The sequence below is a fragment of the Macrosteles quadrilineatus genome, unplaced genomic scaffold, assembly GCF_028750875.1.
Source record: "Macrosteles quadrilineatus isolate MER2022 unplaced genomic scaffold, UCM_ALF_1.0 Scaffold_9__3_contigs__length_116548681, whole genome shotgun sequence".
NCBI classification, from domain to species: Eukaryota; Metazoa; Arthropoda; class Insecta; order Hemiptera; family Cicadellidae; genus Macrosteles; species Macrosteles quadrilineatus.
Window position 1 is genome coordinate 93,264,027 of NW_026542602.1, and position 26,396 is coordinate 93,290,422.

At 36.0% G+C, this 26,396-nt stretch overlaps 1 protein-coding gene across 1 annotated transcript in view; it reads right to left on the reverse strand.

Moving 5' to 3' along the window:
• The window catches only part of LOC129002640 (uncharacterized), a 62,565-nt gene that overhangs the window by 28,214 nt on the left and 7,955 nt on the right, over window positions 1-26,396 (reverse strand). Inside the window, exons 5-15 of the mRNA XM_054430589.1 lie at window positions 25,357-25,539; window positions 24,503-24,558; window positions 22,935-23,367; window positions 21,749-21,875; window positions 21,028-21,107; window positions 20,191-20,325; window positions 18,483-18,653; window positions 13,098-13,138; window positions 4,548-4,702; window positions 3,908-4,083; window positions 3,280-3,427 (exon numbers count right to left, since the gene is read on the reverse strand). Coding sequence (XP_054286564.1) covers window positions 3,280-3,427; window positions 3,908-4,083; window positions 4,548-4,702; window positions 13,098-13,138; window positions 18,483-18,653; window positions 20,191-20,325; window positions 21,028-21,107; window positions 21,749-21,875; window positions 22,935-23,367; window positions 24,503-24,558; window positions 25,357-25,539 — 1,705 coding nt within the window. The remainder of the gene's footprint in view (window positions 1-3,279; window positions 3,428-3,907; window positions 4,084-4,547; window positions 4,703-13,097; window positions 13,139-18,482; window positions 18,654-20,190; window positions 20,326-21,027; window positions 21,108-21,748; window positions 21,876-22,934; window positions 23,368-24,502; window positions 24,559-25,356; window positions 25,540-26,396) is intronic.

Here is a 26,396-nt window from a genome sequence, read left to right on the forward strand (position 1 = left end):
GCCTAAGTAAAACACTGAAAAAGTTTTGCGTTTAGGTTTTGAGATTTGAGATTCGGGATTTGTTTTTTAAAAGTTTTGGTTTCAGTTTTGAGATTCAAAATTTCTGGTTTTGACCATCACTACTATACTGCATAATATAGCAAACACAATACCGTTGAGTAACACAATACTTTTTCCAGCTTTTGAGTTACTAACTTATGGCATATAGGCAAATATAAACCTGCTTAAATGTAAGGCGACATAATAACTTCAGCCAACAGGTTTTAAATCAATAACGAATCAGTTCTGTTACAGCAGGATTTTGCCGCAGTTGAGAAGACAATGGTTATGTTCCTGTGACCGCAAGAGAAGCTCAATATTTATTCTTAATTGCGGAGGGCGGTGAAGAGTTATCATTTAGCCTACCACAAAAGATATTTAGATTTTACACTGATCATGGAAAATAATGATAATATCCCCTGACTGCTTGAGACGTTCAATATTTTGCCACGATCGCAGGAGACATTGATAATTAGGGATGGGTTGATTGTCGGTTTTACCAGTTTTTAGGAAAAAACCTAAACTTAGAATTGACATAAAAAGTCGCTTTCCGGTTTATCGGTTACTGTGCAATCATTTTTTTGCCAGCGTTAGTTGGTTAAGAGGACATAAAAGCTTTATCAGATGTTTGTTTACGACCTTCATAATTTATTACCAACTATGGTAATGATGCAATAAAATCCCCATTAGCAGTCCCAAACCTAATATGACAGTAATCATTGACTTACTCAAGGTCAAGTCAAATACTTCCAAGAACTCGTACTCAAGGTCAAGTCAAGTACTTTCAAGAACTTGTACTCAAGGTCAAATCAAGTACTTCCAAGAATTCGGTGAGCCAATAGTTTTTTACGAATTCCATTATTTATTACTATGTTAGTTATAAAATCAAAAACTCATTTTATCATGGAAATAATAGTTTTATGGCGGTTATTACATTTCACTTCTGATGACTCACAAAGTATTTTTGTTGTGAACATTCAATCCTGGCCATTGCCTACTGCCATACAACTGTTTGTGGATTCATATCAACACAGTTATATATTGTATAACTTAAAATATGTTTCCAGTGGTTAGCTATAGTACTGTACCTGTACTAACTTAACAGCTGTGTACTGGTAGCAGTGTTTCCAACAGATAGCTATAGTACCTGTAATAGCATAGCAGTCTTTCCAACGGATAGCTATAGTACCTGTTTAGCGTAGCAGTGTTTCCAACGGATAGTTATAGTACCTGTATAGCGTAGCAGTGTTTCCAACGGATAGCTATAGTACCTGTATAGCGTAGCAGTGTTTCCAACGGATAGTTATAGTACCTGTTTAGCGTAGCAGTGTTTCCAACGGATAGTTATAGTACCTGTATAGCGTAGCAGTGTTTCCAACGGATAGCTATAGTACCTGTATAGCGTAGCAGTGTTTCCAACGGATAGTTATAGTACCTGTATAGCGTAGCAGTGTTTCCAACGGATAGCTATAGTACCTGTATAGTGTAGCAGTGTTTCCAACAGATAGCTATAGTACCTGTATAGCGTAGCAGTGTTTCCAACGGATAGTTATAGTACCTGTATAGCGTAGCAGTGTTTCCAACGGATAGCTATAGTACCTGTATAGTGTAGCAGTGTTTCCAACGGATAGCTATAGTACCTGTTTAGCGTAGCAGTGTTTCCAACGGATAGTTATAGTACCTGTATAGTGTAGCAGTGTTTCCAACGGATAGCTATAGTACCTGTATAGTGTAGCAGTGTTTCCAACAGATAGCTATAGTACCTGTAATAGCATAGCAGTCTTTCCAACGGATAGCTATAGTACCTGTTTAGCGTAGCAGTGTTTCCAACGGATAGTTATAGTACCTGTATAGCGTAGCAGTGTTTCCAACGGATAGCTATAGTACCTGTATAGTGTAGCAGTGTTTCCAACGGATAGCTATAGTACCTGTATAGCGTAGCAGTGTTTCCAACGGATAGTTATAGTACCTGTATAGCGTAGCAGTGTTTCCAACGGATAGCTATAGTACCTGTATAGTGTAGCAGTGTTTCCAACGGATAGCTATAGTACCTGTATAGCGTAGCAGTGTTTCCAACGGATAGCTATAGTACCTGTTTAGCGTAGCAGTGTTTCCAACGGATAGTTATAGTACCTGTATAGCGTAGCAGTGTTTCCAACGGATAGCTATAGTACCTGTATAGCGTAGCAGTGTTTCCAACGGATAGCTATAGTACCTGTTTAGCGTAGCAGTGTTTCCAACGGATAGTTATAGTACCTGTATAGCGTAGCAGTGTTTCCAACGGATAGCTATAGTACCTGTATAGTGTAGCAGTGTTTCCAATGGATAGTTATAGTACCTGTATAGCGTAGCAGTGTTTCCAACGGATAGCTATAGTACCTGTATAGCGTAGCAGTGTTTCCAACGGATAGTTATAGTACCTGTATAGCGTAGCAGTGTTTCCAACGGATAGCTATAGTACCTGTATAGCGTAGCAGTGTTTCCAACGGATAGCTATAGTACCTGTATAGCGTAGCAGTGTTTCCAACGGATAGCTATAGTACCTGTATAGCGTAGCAGTGTTTCCAACGGATAGTTATAGTACCTGTTTAGCGTAGCAGTGTTTCCAACGGATAGTTATAGTACCTGTATAGCGTAGCAGTGTTTCCAACGGATAGCTATAGTACCTGTATAGCGTAGCAGTGTTTCCAACGGATAGCTATAGTACCTGTTTAGCGTAGCAGTGTTTCCAACGGATAGTTATAGTACCTGTATAGTGTAGCAGTGTTTCCAACGGATAGTTATAGTACCTGTATAGTGTAGCAGTGTTTCCAATGGATAGTTATAGTACCTGTATAGCGTAGCAGTGTTTCCAACGGATAGTTATAGTACCTGTATAGCGTAGCAGTGTTTCCAACGGATAGTTATAGTACCTGTATAGCGTAGCAGTGTTTCCAACGGATAGCTATAGTACCTGTATAGCGTAGCAGTGTTTCCAACGGATAGTTATAGTACCTGTATAGCGTAGCAGTGTTTCCAATGGATAGTTATAGTACCTGTATAGCGTAGCAGTGTTTCCAACGGATAGTTATAGTACCTGTTTAGCGTAGCAGTGTTTCCAATGGATAGTTATAGTACCTGTATAGCGTAGCAGTGTTTCCAACGGATAGCTATAGTACCTGTATAGCGTAGCAGTGTTTCCAACGGATAGTTATAGTACCTGTATAGCGTAGCAGTGTTTCCAACGGATAGCTATAGTACCTGTATAGTGTAGCAGTGTTTCCGTAACTGCCTCAAGACTTGCAGGGAAGCAGAGTTTTTGGCCTCTGTCTTGCTATCTCCCAGCCCAACTGCCAAAACTTTGCGGTTGGACTTTATGATACATTTCTTGAATGGTTCTTTTCTTCCCCTGTAAATCAGTTCAACATTTTGAGTCCTTTAAGAAACCAGAACACTTTGGAAGATTCAAAGAGGAAAAAAAGTCAGTAACCTTAACTAACTTGGTAAGATACTATTTAAAACTATGATTATAATATTTATATTGGTATTTAAGTAGATGGTAAGAATTGTTGTCAGGATAGCCAGTTTCCAAATGGAAAAGGGTTCACATCCAAATACGAAAGATTCTACACTATACACAATAATTCTACTATTTTATTGTCATTGGCATTAATTAATATTATTTTAAATCAAAATGGGTTAATGTTAGGAACAAATTATATCATAAAATATAATTTAAGTGTTGGCAAAATGAAGTTGATTGATTTATAAATTAGTGTATAACTCTATAAAATAAAAAGGAAATTGAGTAAACTGTTGTAAAAATATTTTAAATATATAAAAAAAACTTTTAACCGAACACAAATTTACAAAAAGTAATACACCTTACCACACATTTTCTTCCGATTCTTCAATCAGCAGCTCTCCGAATTTGGACATTTTGAAAGACTCTAATAAAATCTGGAAGATATTCTTAACCCAAACACTGTTCTTGCGGATGCCTATCCATATAATGAGTCCAGGGAAATCACCACCGGTGTCTTCTGGGTAGTCAACTTTGTCCACCTGAAAAATTTAGATTTATTTTAAAATTATAATTTGACATATTTGCATTAGTAAACGTTAGGAATACTAAAAGTATTCTTAACTTACTAATACAATTATTAAAAAATAAAACTACCTGAAAAAGATTAATGTATTTATCTTTTATAAGCATCAAAAATTTTGACAAGCACCATCTACATAGTATCCGTTAATTTATTACTTTTTTACCCAAATTTTGAATAGTATTAATCTAATGAATACTAATTTAGATAATTTTTGGTAAAAAAATTATTTTCCAAATAGATGATTTTATGTTGCTTGTGATGTATGGTGTTGTGCAATTAAAGGGGTTTCGTCAGCAAAACTTATTTTATATCTGCATAGCTACATTACAGAGACACAATATGCAAATGTGTTTACAAAATCAAAGAAAAAAACCAATGCTATGATTTGTGTGCAGATGTAATAATATTAGTTTCTCAAACCTTAAACTTCTTCAGTTTGATTGTTATCTTGTTGCTGTCAAGGTCAATTTCCTCTGCAGTATCAGTTGAGGGAGGTTCTACTGGCTGTTTTCTTTTCTCAACCACTTTTGCGGGAGACGCTTTCACTGAACTTGGAGCTTGGGGTTTCCCTGTTTCTGTGGACAAAATAAAAAAACTGATGAGTAAAATAAAATTCTAGTAATAAATTGTTTTATTTTGCATTATATACATTTCACACAAAAATATTCCTAATATCTAAAACAATAGACTATTGACTATTGACATACAATAAACTACATGAGGCTGTACATATGAATTTCTATAAAAACATATTTGTTCGAGATTTTATTTTTTCTGGCTGAACAAAAATAGTTGATGTATTATTTATTTTATTATTATTGCCCTTTAAATCATTAACTAGGAATCTTCAGAATCATACACTTCATCTATAAAACATTGTTTCCAATCCAAACTCAATCAAAGTAATTTGATTAGCGTTGAACTACATAAAAAGATGTTAAGACACGGATCACGATTAATTTTCACATAAATTTTTTCAAACTTCAATCATGTTTCAATAGTTATCTGTGCAACTAGTGAGCAAAATGGTACTAAATGGTACCCTTGTTTAAAAGAAACACTTTCCACAAAAAAGTAAAATTTTGCAGGTTGTTTGCAGATGTAGTGGCTGTCTCCAATCATGTTTTTAGACCATACATAATTTAATTACAACATTTGAAGGAAATCGTAGAAGTCATTTTCAAGATCTTTGTGCAAGCATACATATAAACATACATACAAGCAAACATTGCTCATATAAGAGTATAGGATTGTACAAAGATTGCCACCAAAGATTGCTTGTGATATTTGGTTTACCATACCGATCTTGATAAGAAAAATGATTTTCCGTAAAATGGGAAAGCGTTAAAACTCTTAAATGGATTATACACTGAGCCCTCTCTTAAGAGAACACAATTTTCCGATTCTTGATGTGAAAGAATTTAACCCAAAAAGATGGATTAGGAACTGAGGTCTCTCTTGGAAATACAGGATTCTTCATACTGCTCCTGATATGGACGTTTTTAACTCACTACATGGCATGATGTCTATCTTGGAAATACACAATTCTCCTGTTAGCTTTTGATGTGGATGAGCTTAGCTCACTAGATGGATTAAGGCATGAGTTATCTTTTGGAAACACCCAATGTTTCTTTCTGGTTACTCTTGAAGTGTATGAGCTTAGCTCCACTACATGGATTAATGAAGACATGATGTCCCTCTTGGAAATACAGGATTCTTCATGTTGCTCCGGATGTAGACACCTTTAACTCACTACATGGATTAAGGCATGATGTCTCTCTTGGAAATACAGGATTCTTCATGTTGCTCCAGATGTGAACATGTTTGACTCACTACATGGATTAAGACATGATGTCTCTCTTGGAAATACAGGATTCTTCATGTTGCTCCGGATGTGAACATGTTTAACTCACTACATGGATTAAGACATGATGTCTCTCTTGGAAATACAGGATTCTTCATGTTGCTCCGGATGTAGACACGTTTAACTCACTACATGGATTAAGGCATGATGTCTCTCTTGGAAATACAGGATTCTTCATGTTGCTCCGGATGTGAACATGTTTGACTCACTACATGGATTAAGACATGATGTCTCTCTTGGAAATACAGGATTCTTCATGTTGCTTCTGATGTGAACGTGTTTGACTCACTACATGGATTAAGACATGATGTCTCTCTTGGAAATACAGGATTCTTCATGTTGCTCCGGATGTGAACATGTTTAACTCACTACATGGATTAAGAGATGATGTCTCTCTTGGAAATACAGGATTCTTCATGTTGCTCCGGATGTGAACATGTTTAACTCACTACATGGATTAAGACATGATGTCTCTCCTGGAAATACAGGTTTCTTCATGTTGCTCCGGATGTAGACACGTTTAACTCACTACATGGATTAAGGCATGATGTCTCTCTTGGAAATACAGGATTCTTCATGTTGCTCCAGATGTGAACATGTTTGACTCACTACATGGATTAAGACATGATGTCTCTCTTGGAAATACAGGATTCTTCATGTTGCTTCTGATGTGAACGTGTTTGACTCACTACATGGATTAGGCATGATGTCTCTCCTGGAAATACAGGATTCGTCATGTTGCTCCGGATGTAGACGCGTTTAACTCACTACATGGATTAAGGCATGATGTCTCTCCTGGAAATACAGGATTCCTTATGTTGCTTCTGATGTGGACACGTTTAACTCACTACATGGATTAAGGAATGATGTCTCTCTTGGAAATACTTACTTACTTACTGCAGTGGCTCTTGGTACCCAAGGGGGTACTTTACCTCGCCAACACAACGCCTCCAGATTTCACGATCCATTGCTTCCTTTTCTCTTCTTCCCATTCTTCTCACTTGATCTCTCCACCTCACCTTGGGCTTTCCAGGAGGTCTTCTACCCTCTTCCTTTCTAAACACATGGCCCGCCCACCTCAATCTTCTACTTCTCACCTTGGAAATACAGGATTCTTGTTGCTTCGGATGTGGACATGAGCTTCACTACATGGATTAAGGCATGATGTCTCTCTTGGAAATAGGTACACAATTTTTGCGGGTTGCTCTTGAAGTGGATAGGCTAAGCTTAGCTCACTAGATGGATTAAGGTATAAGGTCTCTTTTATAATTACACAGTTTTGCTGGTTGCTCTTGATATGAACAATTTAACCCACTAGATGCCTAGATGCATTAGGGGCTGAGGTCCCCCTTTGAAACGCACAAAATTTTTGTAACTATTAATGTGGAAGAGGTTAAAACCCACTGGATGGATTAAGATATGGTGTCTCTGTTGGTTATACAGGTTTCTTCTGGTTGTTATTCATGTGGACAAGCTTTGCTCTCTAGATGGGTTGAGGTATAAGGTCACTCTTGTAAATATTGATTCGTCATTCTACTTGTGATTTGGATGAGTTCAACCCACTAGATACATTGAGGTATGTGGGGTCTCGAAAATAACAAAAATCTTCATGTTTTTCTTGATGTGGAAGAGTGTTAATCACTAGATGGATTAAGTTGGGCTCTCTTGAAAATACATGACTTTTTTGTTGCTATTAAAGTGGAAGAAGTTAACTCACTAGATGGATGAGGTCTCACTAGATGGATAAGGTATGAGGTCTCTAGAGGAAATACTTAAATATTCTGGTTGCTCTTGATGTGGACGAGTTTGGCTCACCAGATGGATTAAGTTATGAGGTCTCTCTTGAAAATACACGATTCTTCATGTTGCTCTTGATGTGGAAGAGTTAAGCCCACTAGATAGATGGAACCAAAAAGATTGATTAAGAGTCTTCTTCACCCCTGTGAAAACACTAAAAACATGCCTTGGAAGTCCCTTGCTCTTGATGGAATTTGCAAAGATCTAATGTTAAAAAGTGAGACAAGGTGATGGTCTATCGCCATTATTATTTAATATAGCACTAGAAGAAGCTCTCAAGAAAACAAGAAATAGTGAAGGAGGGGCAAGACTTACTGATAAAATAAACCTTCTAGCATTCGCAGATGATGTAGCCATTGTAGCTGAAAACAAAAATAATCTCAAAGTGCTAACAGAAGTACTAATTAAAGAAGCAAGAAAAGTGGGTTTACAAATAAATGAAAACAAAACCAATTACATGAAAATAAGTAGGCAAGATGACAAGGAAGACCACTTAAAAGTATTAAACTATAGGTTCCAGAAAACTAGTATTTTTAAGTATTTGGGAGTGATGATCACAAACAATAATAGAGAAGAAATAGAAATTCAGAGCAGACTCACAGCAGCAGAAAGATCATACTGGAGTTTAATAAAATTATTCAAAAGCAAACTGCTATCAAAAACCACTAAAATAAGAATGTATAAAACTATAGTGCAACCTGTATTGCTATACGGGTCAGAAACTTGGTCTTTTACCAAAAAATCCCAGAAGCGCCTTATTACTTATGAAAACAAAATTTTGAGAAGAACTGTTGGACCAGTAAAAGAAGGAAATGCATGGAGAATAAGGAAAAATAGAGAGTTAAAAGAATTATATGGTGAACCAGATATTGTGGGAATAGTTAAGAGTAGGAGGTTGAGATGGATGGGCCATATTAACCGTAGAAGTGAGAGAGAGATGGTAAAGATGGTACTCAGAGGTATACCAGAAGGAAGGAGACCATTAGGTAGACCAAGAATGCGATGGGTTGATGAGGTGACGAAGGACTTGAGAGGAATGGGAGCAGACTTGGAGCTGGCAGAGGATAGAAGAGCTTGGAGGCACATGGTTGGCGAGGCCAAAAACCACCTAGGTTTCCAATGGCCACAGAAGTAAGTAAGTAATGTTAAAACTTGTTCCCCTACAGATAATTTTTGTTTGACTGTGTCCCAAACGGGGGACAAAACTAACATGTTTTGTCGGAGGCGACTGCACTACTAGCCTTTTACAACACTTGGTTCAGGCAGCAGATGATTCCCAACGTGTCGTTTTTAGTAGTCGTGTGTTTACGATGTTTTCAGAATTGCACGCATAATGATCCCGCGTTACCTGCCCGTCATCACCAGCATTCCCCCCAAGACCATACCCCCAAAACGCAGATACACCAAGAGTGATGAAGACTCTTAGGGGATGAAGTCTCTCTCGAAAATTCACGATTCTTTGTTTTGCTCTTCTCGTGGATGCATTAAACTAGATACATGGATTAAGGTATAAAGTCTCTCTTGGAAATATCAATTATTCATGTTACTCTTGATTTGGACGAGTTTAACCCACTAGAAATACAAGATTTCTACAAGATAACACCAAAAACACTATCTGTTCAAATTCGTATATATTCATGGTGGGATTCAAAAGTAATGAGCCTTTGTTGAGAAACTGGGATTTACTGATCTGATAGGTAGATGGGACTAAAAACCTTCAAAATAGGACCCTCCTGTGACGATACACTTTTTTAGGTAACTGTTCCATATCTTGAAGGGGTCCTAGTAGGCTTGTTCTGGGATGGCGGGAATGACTGCATTGACAGCAGTTTGTATTTCTTGAATTGAGTAAAACTGATGTCATCTCAGGACTGTTTTTAAGCACGGGAGTAAAAGAAGTCAGGGGGAGACATTACCTGGCTGTAGGAAGAAATTTAGGATCGTTATCGCACATTTAAATCAGTTCTTGACATCTGAGCACTCGCATTTCTTTCTGTTTGTCAGTCAAGAGCCTGAGGACAAGCATGATGCACACTCTCAGCAAGGGCAGATCCTCCGAATGTGTTGCACCGTGGTCTCTGAGAAGGTTGAGGCTTCTGCAATTAAAAAAAGACTTAACCGACAGTCTGTGTTAACAAATTTGCACACACGCTTCACGTTTTCATCCGTTTGGGCTGTTGATGGGCGTCCAGGATGAGGCTCATCGCCGAGATCTTCTTGGCCCTCCTGTAAAAACCTTGTTCCACTTTTTAAATGAGAAATTGAGAGACTCTCATTCCCAAAGGAAAGCATGGCAAACGGTTTCGAAGGTGTCTTGCGCACCAGGAGGCAAATTTGATTGCTTGTCTTTTTTATAGAGAACTTCTCTATTTCGCCGTGTCATGAATCAACAGACAGAGGTTTACGTTATGCTTGCTCCTACCACTCTGAGAGTTCGGAGGCAGTTGCCGCTTGTTGCCAGGCAAAGCAGACACCCTGCACAACCAAGGGAGGCGTAGCAAACCACCGATTGCGGTTCCATCAGGAAAAAACAAGGCTCATTACTTTTGAATCCCACTCTGTATGTGTGTCCGTTTGCACGATAACTCAAGCAAAAATCATCAGATTATGATTAATGTAAACCCACGTTTATTTGAATGAGTTAGCAAACCAGCATGATCGGACCATGGAAACCGGGTTTTAAGGGGGGGTTTTACAGGGTGAAAATTGTTTTTTTGTCATTTTTGACCCGCAAAACATAAAATTTCCTAATTTTTCTCCAAACCATTTTCAAGAGCTTAAAAAAAATCCTAGGTTTACAATAAAATAAAGCTAATCTATATTATTAATACGCTACATGATACTTTTTGAACAATAAGACTTTTTTGTTATTAGATTTTATACCAAAATATTCGTCTAGGTGTGTAGATTTGCAAACTGACCTTGGTGACTTTACATTTTTGAAAAAGTCCCCTGGGCTTCTCCCCAGGGCTTTTCAAGTTCCCATGTCATCCTTAAGAAGAACATATTTGTTTACATTATGATCAGCTGGATGATTTAATTGCTGTTAATATTTTAGTTACAATTTTAGGAAACAAGTGCTATAAACATTTACTGACTTGGTTAAAATGAAATATTTACTATTTGAATTTGGGTTGATGTAAATATTACAATGGATAAAAAGCAAGAAAGCCTGGACAATTTGATATACTAAAAAGAAAACTGAATTAACACTGTGCTGCATTTCTTGAGCAATCATTGAAAGAGCCGATTTTTAAACTATGGAAACATAGGAAAGTCATAGAACACCGCCAAGTAGAAGGAATAGAAAAAATGTTCTTTTTTAAAATTTATAATTGTTATTATGGACATTCTAATGTGGCTATGAGAGGAAAACATTTGTAGAAAACACTAAAAAACAAGGTCAGCTTTTGAAAAATATAAGATATTTACAATAATTGTTGATTATAATGAACTGTTATGTACATCGTGAGTTCTTTGAGTCGACTCTTTTAAAGTCATCGGAAACTAAGACTGTTATTCGTTTTAAAATGACACCTGTAATACTTCACAACTGCTTGAATTTGAGTAACAGGTCAGGTACACTAGTGCTATTTAAATAGATTTAAGTGAAAATCTAATCAGACAAATGGAAATTCGCTTAGTTTGCAGGTTTGCTGTGGCGGGGGTATTCATGTAGCTCTCACATGGCCACCTTTAACTCCAGGCCTGGTAGAATTGGCAACGTTGCAAGTAGTGTTGATTAGCGCTAGACGTCCTATAAGATAACATGGCAGACAGGTGACACTAGCTCATCAATTCACGTAAATTTAAATTTTTGAACAAAAATGTATTAAAAGATTGAAAATGAAACATAGAGTTGAAAACCAAACAATATTAAAATTGAAAATCTATTTTTATATATTTAAAGTGGAGTCAATATTTTCATAGCCCAGAAACCAAGCTTTTATATTAATAAAAAATACAAAAATACCATTAGCTGCCTCCAAAACAAAACAGCTGTTACAACCCTATTTTCGATGTTGCCACTTCTAAGGCCGTGGCCTGGAGTTAAAGGTGGCCGTCCTCTTACTCTCACACACAAATGGCATGGTTCAAGTTGCTTTAAGTTGGTAGGTCCAAGACCAAAGGGCTAAAGTGTATCATTTGGTGACGTGTAGCTCTGTTTCAGTTGGTGATTAGTACTTCTTTCTGTAGCTCTCAATGTCAGAGTCTACATCCGATCAACAAGTTGACTAAGGAGGTATCACTGTCAATGTTGAAGTGGATCAATGTTGAAGTGGTTCTTCATTTGCTTTGGACATCAGGAAGATCTTGAAGATACTCAATTAGTCTGGGGCTGGAGTGTTTCAGTTGGTGATTAGTACTTCTTTCTGTAGCTCTCAATGTCAGAATCGATATCCGATCAACAAGTTGACTACGGAAATTAGGTATCAATGTCAATGTTGAAGTGGTTCTTTATGTTGCTTTCGACATCAGGAAGATCTTGAGGTTACTCAATAAGTCTGAGATTGAGGTGACTCAGTTGGTGATAAGCAAGTATTTCTGTAGGTAGCTCTTAATGTCAGAATCAATAAGTTGACTAAGGAGATTAGGTATCAATGTCAATGTTGAAGTGGTTCTTCATGTTGCTTTGGACATCAGGAAGATCTCGAAGTTACTCAATTAGTCTGGGGCTGGAATGTTTCAGTTGGTGATTAGTACTTCTTTCTGCAGCTCTCAATGTCAGAATCGACATCCGATCAACAAGCTGACTGAGGAGATTAGGTATCAATGTCAATGTTGAAGTGGTTCTTCATTTGCTTTGGACATCAGGAAGATCTCGAAGTTACTCAATTAGTCTGGGGCTGGAATGTTTCAGTTGGTGATTAGTACTTCTTTCTGTAGCTCTCAATGTCAGAATCGACATCCGATCAACAAGTTGACTGAGGAGATTAGGTATCAATGTCAATGTTGAAGTGGTTCTTCATTTGCTTTGGACATCAGGAAGATCTCGAAGTTACTCAATTAGTCTGGGGCTGGAGTGTTTCAGTTGGTGATTAGTACTTCTTTCTGTAGCTCTCGATGTCAGAATCATCCTCCAATCAACAGGATGGTTATAGATTTAGTCATTAAAAACATACACTTACCTGTGTGTATCATTTTCTTACCCGTTTCTCTCCTACTTCAGCAAGAAACCGATATTCTTTTACTCGGAAGATTATTGTCGGTAGTTTGTAGTTGTCTACAGCACAAAACTGCAGATGCGAGGTTGAAGTTCAATTACATATGACATAATGTTACACATGCAATAAAGTAACATAACCCACCTTTGGAAGTTGGTTTTTCTGACGTCTTCTCATTTATAGGCCTGTAAACAAAGAATTATTAGCATCAAATGTAAAACATGCCGAGTTCCATCCTTAATTTTCTAAATATAATTCAAAGTGTACATGATATTTTAACAGAACAAACAGTGTTAACAGTTACAAACATATTTAAATTTAAATGGATTCAATAAAAGTATAAAATTGATCAACATATTCTCGTTAAACATCTCAGTTGACAGGACCTTCCTTACTCTTAACTGCAGGTAGTTGACTATTACACTTAGAATACTCTGGAGAATAGTTTAAAATCCAATGGATAATCCATGATTATGGTATGATAAAAATCTAATTTTCTTTCTTTCTTCCTTTGCTTCTTTATTTTTATCTTCCATGTGCTGCTTATACTTTTGACCCAGAAATCTTCAAATTTTCAATTGCAATACAGCAGCAAAATCAGTAGGCCTACCATCAAAATGGTTTTCTTCCATCTCATTTTAACAGGTTTTGCAGCTTAGGCCGAGTACAGTGGCCAGACCTTGGCAGCAAATATACATTGGAAAATTTCAAAGATTTTCTAAATTTTTACAATGTTCTGCAGACTCAACCAAACATCAGATACAAATGGAGCAATACATATGGTTGGCATTTCAGCAATGCCCAAGTGGCAGTTTACTATGATTTGCACATGCACTCGGTTGTCATAGTTGCTCGCGTACTGTGGCTACATTTGTGTTTGAGTTTTGAGCATTTGTTGATGGATCCTTCTGGATTTGATGATGCCATTTTGATTTTATCAACTAAGAAGCATCTGGACATTAGGCATTTTAAACTTGCAGAACATTTTTCATTAGTAAGTAGAATGGAGGAATGCATGTGAGCCAACATTTTCTTACGTGTTGCATCATGGATGCCTTGTTTTGTTGAGTATCGTCCAATTTATCAATCCGTTTATTGAATAAAGAAATGCTCATTTAAAGTAACAAAAAAATCAGATGATGTTCTTTTTAATCTATCAAGGAAAATGTGTCTTTCAAAAGACTAGCACTTACAAGAGTGCGTGGTTCAATATTTTCTTTTCTTGGACGGTGTGAAATAGACTATGACTAGAACTGCAGTTTTTTGTTTAGAATACATCCACTAGCGATGTTGTCTTGGTATAGTTTTATGATTTCAAATTCATTTAACATGTTCAATTTACCACTTTTCTTGCATACTGTAGCAGCTCTAGATTGTCAGCAATCTCACTCATGCTATCGTTTGGGTCAACTAAGTTGATAACTTTCTTGTTAAACCTTTCAATTGAAATCAGTTTATTGTTCTCTTCTATGTTTTAGTCTACATTGCAACTAAGGAAATGTGTAGCAGCAACAGGGATGCAATTCAATTCAAAAAATCTTTATTTATTGGTGCAGACAACATGTGCAGACTGATATTCTAACTACACTAGACGTAAATTGGTAACGCGATGTGGCAGTGAAATTTTCAATGAAGGAATCACAATGCTTTTAATTTTAAGGAAAAGCGAACCAAACAAATCAAATTTTTGTAGATATGCCAGGGATCACTCATGTCCTGCTCACACCAAAGTCTGAGTCGTTGACCACTACGCTAACAACTCACCCAAATTTAAGTCAAGGAGTTCCTCAGATTGGGTTTGCCCAATCCAGCAAACATTGGTTTTGTTTGGCACAGATAAAACAAAACAGCTATTTCAAACACCATATTCCATACTCTCAGCTGCAAACATCAGATTTCTTTTGCCATTTGCGAAGACACTAGAATTCTTCACTTCTAACCACCAAAATACATTAAGTCTTCAGCAGACCCTTGGATTTTTCATCCTTCTGCGGTCACATACATTATTACGATGAACGTTCTGCAGGCTCAAATATTTATTACCCTTTTGCTGGGAACAGGTTTCAACCCATTCTTTAACACCATTATTAGCCTAAAACTCAGTCTTTGTAGAAATACTCTGCAGCAGAAACAACTCACATCTGACAGTAATAATGTTAAATAGCCTATAACACCAAAAAAGTTAACATTTAGTGTGAAATAGTAAAATCTAAACTACATGGACTTTTTCAATGGTCTTATTCAGACATATCAAAAACAAACAAAAAAAAGCCAGAAGCCACTAGATTTACAATGCAAAATAAGATTTGCTAACTGACAAACCACACTGAGTCAATCATCAATCTTTGTTATTATCATTGGAACCTGTTCAATGTTTTTTTTTTTTATTTTATTTGTGTCCTGTTTGTGGTCAGAACCGTTTCTGCACATCACAGCTAACAAACCAATCACAATATATTTCCTCTTAACAGCACCATATGAGTTACCTAACAAATACACTAACAGTAAAATATCCAGTCCGTAGAGCAACCGCCAGTAGCAGTTAGGGTATTTTACTAAACAAGAGTTTTGCACAATCAGAAAAATTGGATTATGGTTCGGGAGATAGTAAAAGTGAAATGTCATCCTCTATCAAAAAGACACCTCAAAATTATAAAGTTAAGTCATTACTAGCACTAATGAACCAAACAAATATTAGACATCAAAATTTATGGCACTGGAACAAAATCCAATGGGGAGGATATCATAGAGAGAGAGAGTGGAGAAGAATACGGTGTCGGATCATTTGATTTTCCAGTGGATGGTTGCCTCAAGGCAGACTGTGTTGGACATCAAGTCCGTCTATAACTCTATGTCTTCCAACATGGAGAAGTTGAATGTGAAATACAAGTTCTGAGCTGAACGACGACGAGTTGAACAAGTTCTGAGATGGACGAGGAGAATGCTGACAAAGAATTGAAGTTTGGCACAGACGGGATCCTGCGTCAGGCAGAGACAGCTGAAGATTTATCACCAAGCGCGGGCGACGAGCTGCTGCTTGTGTTCAATGTTTCTTCATTACGATTCCTTCATTGAAGACAAGGACATCTAGAATGAGCAGGAGACCAGACACTGGGTAGGAGCTATGTCAGCTGATTTATGTAACGAGACAAAAGTAATGTATTACGACTTACGAGACAGCAACCTGTCACAGTTTCAGGTGAGGGTAGGATTTTGGGATATGCGGGTACGTGTAGTCAGTTTTGAGTTTACTCTCTGTTGATATTGTTGGTTTGCTTTTTTGATGTAGTTGGTGTGGGTTGGGTAGGTTTGGCAGGTTGACGGCAGCAAAACAAAAATTTGTTTCAAGTTTTTCCCTTCTGTCAGACTGTGCTCTATCATTAAAGAAAAACACTCGCAATAGGCTTACAACAAAAAATCATTGACAGTCTAACTGAAAACATTCACACACTGTAAGGAAAACATCAACAGCAAAAAAGGTAGAGGAGGAGATCATAGACAAGTATGGAAGAGACTTATCAGCACACTCTAGGGACTGGAGCTATTAAATCAATGGTGATCTCCGACACGACTACTAGTCTTGCGGCCTCTCCTACCCCCTCCTCAAGTTCTCCAGATGTCAGCTGATTTACGGTATGACGCGAGCGTCACAGTAGCTTGCCCCAAAGATGAATTTCTGCAGGTGGAGTGTCTGCCAGTGTTTTGCCAGTTTAACGATGCAGCTGTCTCCCGAAGACCAAGATTATACTGTCAGTGTGTTTGACCGTGGTGGCTTAACTTTTAGTTTAAGATCCAGACGCTTTTCATCTGGAACCGAAAGTCCACCAGACAAGTTGAAGGTTGATTTCTCTTCCTCTGAAGTTTCCTCTGATGGAGTGACTTTGTCTTTCCTCAAATCTTGGATCCATCTTTCTAATCAGGGTCAATTAAGAGTCCTTGGAGGCTAGTGGCCATCGTGGATAGTTTCAAACAGCTGCTGAAGAGTTTTTTATCGTCCAAAAATATTTTTTCTAACACCAAAGTGATTATAATTTAAATATACTGTCATTAAATATACTAGTATACTGTGGTGTTAGAAATGTTCTTTGTAATTTTGAATTGTTCTCCAAGGGAGTACATGGAAGCTAACGGCCATCTTGGATTTGCCTGCCATAAGAGCAATGTTAATTTCGTTGATTTTAAACAGCCGCTGAAGAGTAATTTACCATCTCAAAGTATTTTTTCAACAGAGTGATTGTAACCTAAATATCTAGCAGACTATAAGATTATAAATTTTCTTTGTAGTTCTTTAATTGTTTTACGAGTTAGAACGTCTCGGCTCCAAGGACTCTTTAAGTGGCAGAGTGTATAGGTTTGTTTGGATTGGAGGCTCAGAGAGGAAGATTCCCTGAAAATGAAGGGGCATAAGGGGGCGCAAATATCGCTCGGGCCCATAGCACGTCACATGCAAACCGCAGGCCTGTTTCTAATAACTGTACAAAGACGACATGTCTTGCCAACTTTCCTTCAGTTTCCTGCAGTCTTAATCCAATACGGGACAATGTCTTGGAATTCTTACCTATGTAGCTACCACATTACATACATTAAAATGTTACTGGTATGCAGTATAAGTTAGCCAAAACCTCAAGAGTCTGATTACCAAATAAAATTCTTCACTGACACTTTTCCATTTTGATTATGTTATGTTGATAACGAGGACTGGACGCAGATTTTAAAACTTTACATTACACTTTTCACTTCTAAGCTGAGAAATTATGTACTTATGTTTAACTAAATGTCTGTTTGAATGGTCTCACAAGGGGTTACCCCTCTTAGCCAAGTTTTTGCTTAGATAGTCTTCACTAAAGAAGTCCCGGGGACTCACCTTTTTGATGGACCAAAACAAGATGAGATGCACGTGACACAGTCCATAGTTAAAGTTACAAGATACAAATATAAAGCAACAGGAATCTACAACATTTTGAGCTCTAACCATTACCAGTCTTAATGTAAATATTTTTTACAAAACACACAATTGGCTTTGAATAACATTGAGGAGAAATGAAAGAATACACAACTACAACAACAGTAAAATGATTCACCAATGTTGCAATATTTCAAATGACAAATAAAGACAAAGATTTATGTTTATTGACCATTTAAGTATAATAAGTACTGATTAATGACTATTGTTTGATATAGTTAGTTGTTATCACACTATTGATGGTAGCATTTCATTTTGAAGTTTAAAAAATAAATTACCAATTGTGTTGAATAGTAACAAATCATTTTGCAAAACTAAAATAAAGAAAATAACTAGGCTATCGAATTATTTAGAAAAACGCATACATTAAAATGAAGCCTCTTTATAGGAATTTACGATTGTATGATCTTAAAGACTTTTAAATCTAACGCAGTGAATTAATTCCTTACTTAACAAAAACAATCCTACTTTAAAAGCTGTCAAAATAATTGTTAGTAAAGCTAATATACATAAAGCAAATTAATGAAGCTTGAAGAGGTAAAAAAAATTATTATATTTGTACTCACTCTGCCTTAGGGGGTAGTATCAGCTTGTATTTCGGATTCTCTCCTCCGATCTTCAGTAGATGGTCCTTCAGCTCCTCTGGTTTAACAGTTTGATAAACCGCCATGTGGGTCCAGGGATTTTGGTTATTTGTTGTAAAGTAGCGGTGACTCAAGTTCTTGGCTTTTAAGTACCTATAAATTGAGTTTTTAGCTGAATAAATATAAGTATATATTTCATGATGTTGTTTCTATACAATAAGGGAATATACAGTCAAACTAAATCAAAAGTTGTTTTGTAAAAATAGAGGTTGAGGGAGATGAGATGGATATTTATTTGTCATATTGATTATATTGTAGTAATAAAAATATGTTTTTCAAATACTGCTTAACATTTTGCAATATCAAGAGCAGTTACATGTATTCAAAATTATAAAAATTATGAAAATGTAAACTCTACAAGCCCATATCAAAGGATGAGTTATTGTTATATCATTATAAAAATCCATCCGCCTGGTTTCCTTAATGTGCATGTTATATATTTTTCATACAGCAGCTACTTTTCAGTGTTAAATATTTTAAGGAGAGCCACAGCGACACAGATAGCTTTTGATTAAGTTAAATAAAGAATATTAACCGAAGTACAAATCCAGAGTTTGTGGTAGGAAAATCTTTTGACGGAACATAAATACTTGGTAAAAATATTCAATATCTATATATTAATAGGCAAGCATGCTTCTTAAAAACCTTTTTCCTCAGCTCGTGTGCATCACAGGGAAAATCTATGCATACTGTTATAAAGATATTTTCCTGTAGATGTGCAGAATTCCCTCATAAATTAAAAAAGACTAAAATTATATCAAGATACTTCGTTGGTGAACACCGACATACCACTAAACAATTCTAATATGTTCATGAAATAGTTAATAATTTGAATGCTTACAACCCAACAATCAAAACCACCTGGTTTTGTAAACACCGATGTCAGCTGAAGATAGCAAAGAAAATAACAGATACTGTATTAAATCTGCTTCAATGTTTGGATTCCCAAAACTCTGACCTTGAGGCAGTTTTTACGTAATTTTTTGTACTTTTAATGCAGTAATAACCTTATTGGTTACATAATTTTAAAAGGCATGAAATGCGGAAGTTTTTTAAGAAATTTTATAAAACATAACATTAGTGTAGTTGTAACACCACTTTGAAGTTGTAAAGAAGTAATTCAAAAACTTCTTTATTTATGTTATGTGAGACATACAACGGTGGAAATATGTATGTTTAAGGTGTTGCAATAATTTCGTAGGAAATTTAACACTCTTTTCATTGGTGTAGATTATAATGCTGTACGTGTATTGGTTTGATTTCTATGCTCATTTTAGTAAGCCACTACGAGTATTTTTTTTTTTAAATACACATAATCAGCCATTACAGCTTAACGGATGGGGTTGGAAACGTTTTATTAGACATTTTTTGTTCCTTTTAGTGAGTAGAATAACTGGTAAAAATTAATGCACTTATTAGAAACTAGAAACTCACCCTGTATATACACACACACACACACACAAGTATTACAATCAATTTGATTCTGTTTGAATCCAGAAATCACTATTTGCACACCCCAAAGATATATGAACAAGTAAAATTGTATCAAAAATACTATCTCGAACAAAACATAAAAAGATTTTTATTTCATGTATAACAAATTTGAAATAATGGCTATTTATTTACTTACACAGCAATTTCATTTTTGAGCTCCCAGGTAAAGTCAGGACCAAATATAATTTCTCCGTGAGATTGGCTACGAGCAAACTCATCGATAGTTTGGAATATGGTGTAATAGCTTGGCAGGTCTTTTCTGCGTACCAACCTGTTAAAAGAAGGAAACAAACAATCCTCAAACTTAGGTTCTTCCATCATAAACAGAATTATAAAATTAATTGTAAAAGTAAAATGATAAACCCTGTTACACAATTGTATTTTTGCGTTATAGTACTTTATGCAACGATCGCGTTAACACTATTTACGTGAGTTGCGTGCACTACTTTACCTACGACTGGTTTTTAACCACTACTCAAAACTTCTAAGAGAGGTTATGTTTTTGTTTATAACGTCTCATTTCCAATCACATTGATGCAACGACTCATTGTACCAATCACTAATTGCACGAATCGTTAACAATGACATTGGTAAACAGCTAATTAGCTGAAGTTTGAAGCATTACAATTTTACTTCTTCTCTCTCAATCCTTGAACCTCATTGGTCCGTTACCCGTGTTGTTAAGTAAAACTATGCTGTTATGTAAGTAAACAATGCTGTTATGTGACAATTTTCAATACTGAACTGAAACGGCTACTTTAAAAGGGTTGTAGGTTAATTCATTAAAGATCCAGAAAAGTTTGGATGGATACATAATGTTGAATTGCAAGTTTTTATGTATGTAATTTTTACCATACTGCTTGCTTGTCCTTAAGAAATACTTGTTTTAGGTTTAGTAAAACTTAGTTTACAAAGCTTAGTCCTATTATTATAGGTTTTATAAAAATAAATTAATAACTGTTCTGTGTCCTACCTGAAGAAGTCGTTTTTACTTTGGTCAGAGTCCTCTAAGAATTGAGGCACCTTCCCATCACAAAAGTATTCTTCTTTTGCCTGAAAAGTAAATTATTAGACTTAATGAAAATTGATACTTAGTAACAAAAAATGTAAATGGTTTTATGGCTATTGTTCCAAGAACCAAGTAAACCATAAATGATTGTTAGATTGTTTTTCTGTAGTTTGTGTTTTTCACCAAAGAAAATATTTTAGCTCTAAAGTTGGTTTTCTACAGAAAACTTGGGTCCTAAATGGCCGCAATTTAGAAATTTTGAATAGGATCAAAATGTTTTTTTTTTTTATTACATGGGTTGCTTCTACCTTCGCAAAGTATAATACAAAGTTTCATGGAGATCAGTTGGAACAACCCAAATGTTTTTGTGAAAAATACAAAATGGTGAATATCTGGCTAACGAAACAATTTTTGAAAAATGTTATTCTTGATTTTCTCTTTATTTTGACTCATAGAACCAATCCCCAAAGTTTGGCTGATTACTTACGGGACACCCTGTATATAAAATATAGGTAATTAAAAAACTTGACAATTTGTTTAACATCATGTTACTGTATTTTATTTATTACATATTTTAAGTTTTAAAGAGGAAGTATTGAGGCAAATGTAGAATTAAAGGCATAGCCTAAACCCCAAACAACTGAGGGCAGTTTTGATAAATAAGTTTTTTTTAACCATATCCAACCTGTATAATATATGAGAATGGTTCCAGTTTAGTTATTATTTGTAGAGTAGCAGCAGTTTTGGCTTGAGTCTCTGTCAGTCCCTCAGCAGAAGCTAATACTATATCCTTCCACTTGAAAACACACCTCCTACAATCAGATTTCATGATTGGATTGAATTATTATAACTATAAATAAAACTACATAACCATTCTGCAGCTCTAGTTGCCTGCATCATTTTTTTAATTAAATAAATGTTACAAACTATTTAAAAGGAAAAATCAGCAAACAACTTTTAGAAGAGTTGAGAATCTATTCTTATGAAACAAACATAAATTATATTTCATATCTGGAAATAGATATGAGAGAATGACAGGAGATAAGAAAAAAATTATGTTCTTGTGGATGCGATACTCCCTGGTGTGGATTAACGTCCGCACAAGTGAGTAATACGACTATCCGCAGTACTATCCTGATAATTAGACCAATTCGTATATACCATGGAAAAAAAGTGGTTCGGATTCCACTATAAACTGTAGGTCCCTTAGTTGCCATTAGCTGTATGGGCTATTAATTAACAGCTGTGTCTAAGGATTATGTCGGCCTTAGTCACTAACAAGACTACAAGATCGCGCCACTCATCCCACACTCATCTCCATTCATACTTGGCTTAAAATACCTACATTTGTATGGTGGACATTTCAAAGGAAAGTATAAAGTATAAAAAACTAGACAGATTCAAACTGCTTTGATAAACTGACCTGGCAGTAGGCAGACCTTCAGTAGGCAGAGAAAAGAATACTGGTTCAGAAAGGAATTAATATAAAAAAATTAAAAAAAAACAAGAAGATCAGCTAGAGAAAAATGGATGAAGAACTAACTTTAGTGGACCAAAGAAAGACCACAAAACAAAAAGCATAGAGTGTAAGGAAAAGCTTCGTCAGCCACTAAAATACTTCACCCATTGACGAAAAGGAAACGCCTCCTAAATCAGGTGATATAAACAGATTAAAATCATGTAACATACTGTCATTGCAGCTAAACTTGTTTTTAATTGCCTGATTAGGTTTGTAATTTAAACCCGTCTTAACCAAAGAAATAAAATAAGTTTCAAATTCAAAAACACTGATTGAACTGATAACATTAAACAGTGATGGATATTTTTCAATAACAAAGTGAATTATCAATTATATTAATTTGGATACTTACGTCCTGAGAGGTTTGATGTTTTCACTGGTCACTTCTAAAGGTCCAAACTTAGAGAGTTTGAAGGACTCGCACAACGCTGTAAACCAATCATCTTTGTCTATTTCACTCGTCTTGTTTGCATCATAAAACAGAACAAATCCATCCAGCAGTTTTTCTAAATCTTTTTCATCACCTTTGGCTGACTTAAGATTTTCTTTTTCAGAAACCTTGTTTCCAGAAGTCTTATTTCTGTCAGTAAAATCCTTATTTCTCCCAGGTGCATTCTCTTCAATCTTCTTCTCTTTATTTACATTCTCTATATTTTTAGGTTCATTTCGTTGTGTTACTTCCTGTCTTTCGTTTGTTTCTTTTTTATTATCCATTTTCACTGTCGGTGGAATATTTTGACTGGGTTGCTTCTCTTCTGGCCTACTAGTCTCTTTCGGGGTGTCGACTACAACAAATTTAATAAAACATGTTAACATAAAGACCATTTACTAATAATATACATTAAGAACAACTAATTTTAAGGTACAATTAATTGGGGATTACACAGAAGACCATAAATTAGTGAGGTATAGAAAGGAACAATGACTTTTGCAGTCAAATTGAATTGAATACTTCATAATATTTTCGAATATCGAATATTACTTACCGTAGCGAATATTTATGTTTATAGACTCCAAAGAGTTTCCATTCACAGCTTTGGGACTCTACTAAGGTTAATAATCATTAATCAATGACATGTTCCTTCTTTCTTAATGCCTAGCCCTGCCCTAGTTAATAATTTCAAAAACAAAACATGTACTAAATAGTGATTCAGACGATGAGAAAAAGGATTTATCCTGAAAGTTATCCTTTATGTTTTACAAAAGGAATTACATACCAACTCAAGTAAAATTGGCATGACAATTTAATACAAAATGTGTTCAAAATATTGTTTAGGCAAAATTAATTGTTTATCTCATTTGTCTAATTCTTATTCCCTCAGTTTCCAAAACTTTCATATGGAATGCAGTGGGCACTTAATTATTTTACAAACTCAGTTATTGGACATTGTGCTAAAAGTCTGTCATTGACCTTTGTAACTTGGGTACTGTACTGAAATTGAACGATTTGTGTTGTGACACCAGTCTAGCACTGTTGCAGTCATGATTTCCAGTTTGGTATTGCCGTCCTACAGTGTTCAGTACCTAATAAACAGTGTGAAGAACAGTAACAAGACTGAGCTCTGCTTGATTAATTGTCAGTTGGAGGAACTAATGCACAAGTTCTGAGCACTACTGCTTATAGCAGACATATAAGAGTGTTGCTTTACAAGATTTCTGTCCCAATAGCATTTTAAAAGTATTTAAATTCCGTCCAAAATGTTTCTAGATTTTATGATTTTGAACATTGAGTGTGAATGTAATTCCTTGTCTAATCAATAAATGTGAATGCTGAGTTTTTTTTTTTGTCCCACCATTATTTTAGGACGCTTGACTTTAACCATAGACAAAAAAAAGAAGATGAAGTGGCACATCCACAAGTCAATATTGACATTTGTATTTAAAGAAAAATGTGTAATAGGCAAATTTATTCATTCTTACCAATATTTGTTCTTAAAACTTCACGAACATTGGGGTCACTAGATCCTGGCCGCCTGCTGAAAAAAACAATGAATTGACATTATTTTATATGATAAATATATAGACTTATGATTAAATAGGAATTTACGACTAATAGTAAGGTACCAAATTTTAAGGGGGGTAAAAACGTACTGTGCGTAAACAAATACCAGAACTTACCAATTTGCATCCACAATAACCAACACCTGGGTCTATGTGTTAGCCGTAGATTAACACTAATACTGAAACCCTACCCAGGCTGACGCTAACCAAAACCCCCGGTCTGTGAGACCCCATTTGAAAATAATGGACCACGCTTAGAAACACACAAACCGAAACCCTGTGAGACCCGAATTGCCTGTGAGACCCCGCTTTAAAATACACTAACGCTGGGCTTCTGAGACGGACATGTTATGAACAGACAACCCGTCAAGGTCACGGTACCTATGCAAAATGAACAAACAATATATCAACAGTTAGAAAGGAAAAGGGGAGAAGGTATTGGGGGAACCAGTGTTGCCAACATTTGTTTGAGAAAATTCCCATGGGCCTGTCAGACCGGGGTTTTGGTAAAAGTGTTAAGCTATATGCAAAGAAACGTAGGCCTAGGCTCAAACACAATAAAGTATAAACACACACTCGAACGATATATTTATTTATAATAAAACTTTAAATTATGAAATCAAACAAACCAACCAGATTCCTTTTTGATCAGCTGATGGAAAATTTTAATTTCGCCAGAAGGACATCATCCTTGTTTAGATGGAGAACTTAACAAAAACAAAATACACTCTAGAACCAATTACATTTTGTTTATGGAATGAATGGAAACTTACTGTTTACCCGGAGAGACCAGCCTGTAGCGATCGTTGTCACCACCAGATTGTACCAGCCAATGCCGCAACTCTTCGCCAGAACGAATTTGATAAACAAATACATAAGATTCACTTGTGTTCTTAACTCCAGATTTGGACAATGTTCTGTAAGTTAGCTTTGTACACCAGGATTTGTCAATATACCTGAAAAAATAAAACCTTGATGTTTTTTTTTATTTTTCATAAATGTTTTGTTTCTTACTGGTTTCAAATAGTTATTTTCAGCTGAAGCCTGTAAATAATACATAAAAATACCCATATTCGTTAAAAGTTAGATAAAGTTACAAATTACTTACTGACCAGTCCCACAAGGTAGCAACTTGAGAAAGGCTCATGTGGTGTGCAACCTAGCCTAATTGACAAATCAAAGTAAAAAAGTATATTATATATTTGAGTTGGTTCACTATTTGGCTTCTTGAATGGTGCACTACCCATGTACACTATGAATATTGGTCTTAGTGCTCTTATCAGCTACCACAATTAAGTCAACTACCGTTCATTGAGTCAACTGTTCTAAAACTTAAAGGTACGGTTACACCAAAGCGAACAGGAGCGAGCGAGCAGTAACGAATGCTAAATTCACTTCGGTGTGACCAGCACCTCGAGCGACATCAAACACCAATCGGCCGTGTTCGGTAGTGCTCGGTAGTCGCATATTCACGTTCGCACCTGCTCCATCCATTGTCGGTTTTAGCGCGAATGTTCAAAGGAAATTCGCGTTCACTCGAGTTCGGTGCTCGCTTCAGTGTGACCACATCGGAGTGACTCCAGTCTGGTCCTTGCCGGTGTCTACATTATTGCTATCAACAAGTTGTTTAGGTCAGAGTTTGTTTTTTTGTTGTACAGTAGACTCTCGCTCATCCGGACTAATGTGGCAGACGTCCGGTCCGGATTACGAAAAATCCGGACTATTGAGAGTCGAGCAAATACACAATACTCTATATAGCCGTTTTTTCAATTTAATAATAACAACTTACGTCAATCAATCCAGTATGTTTATG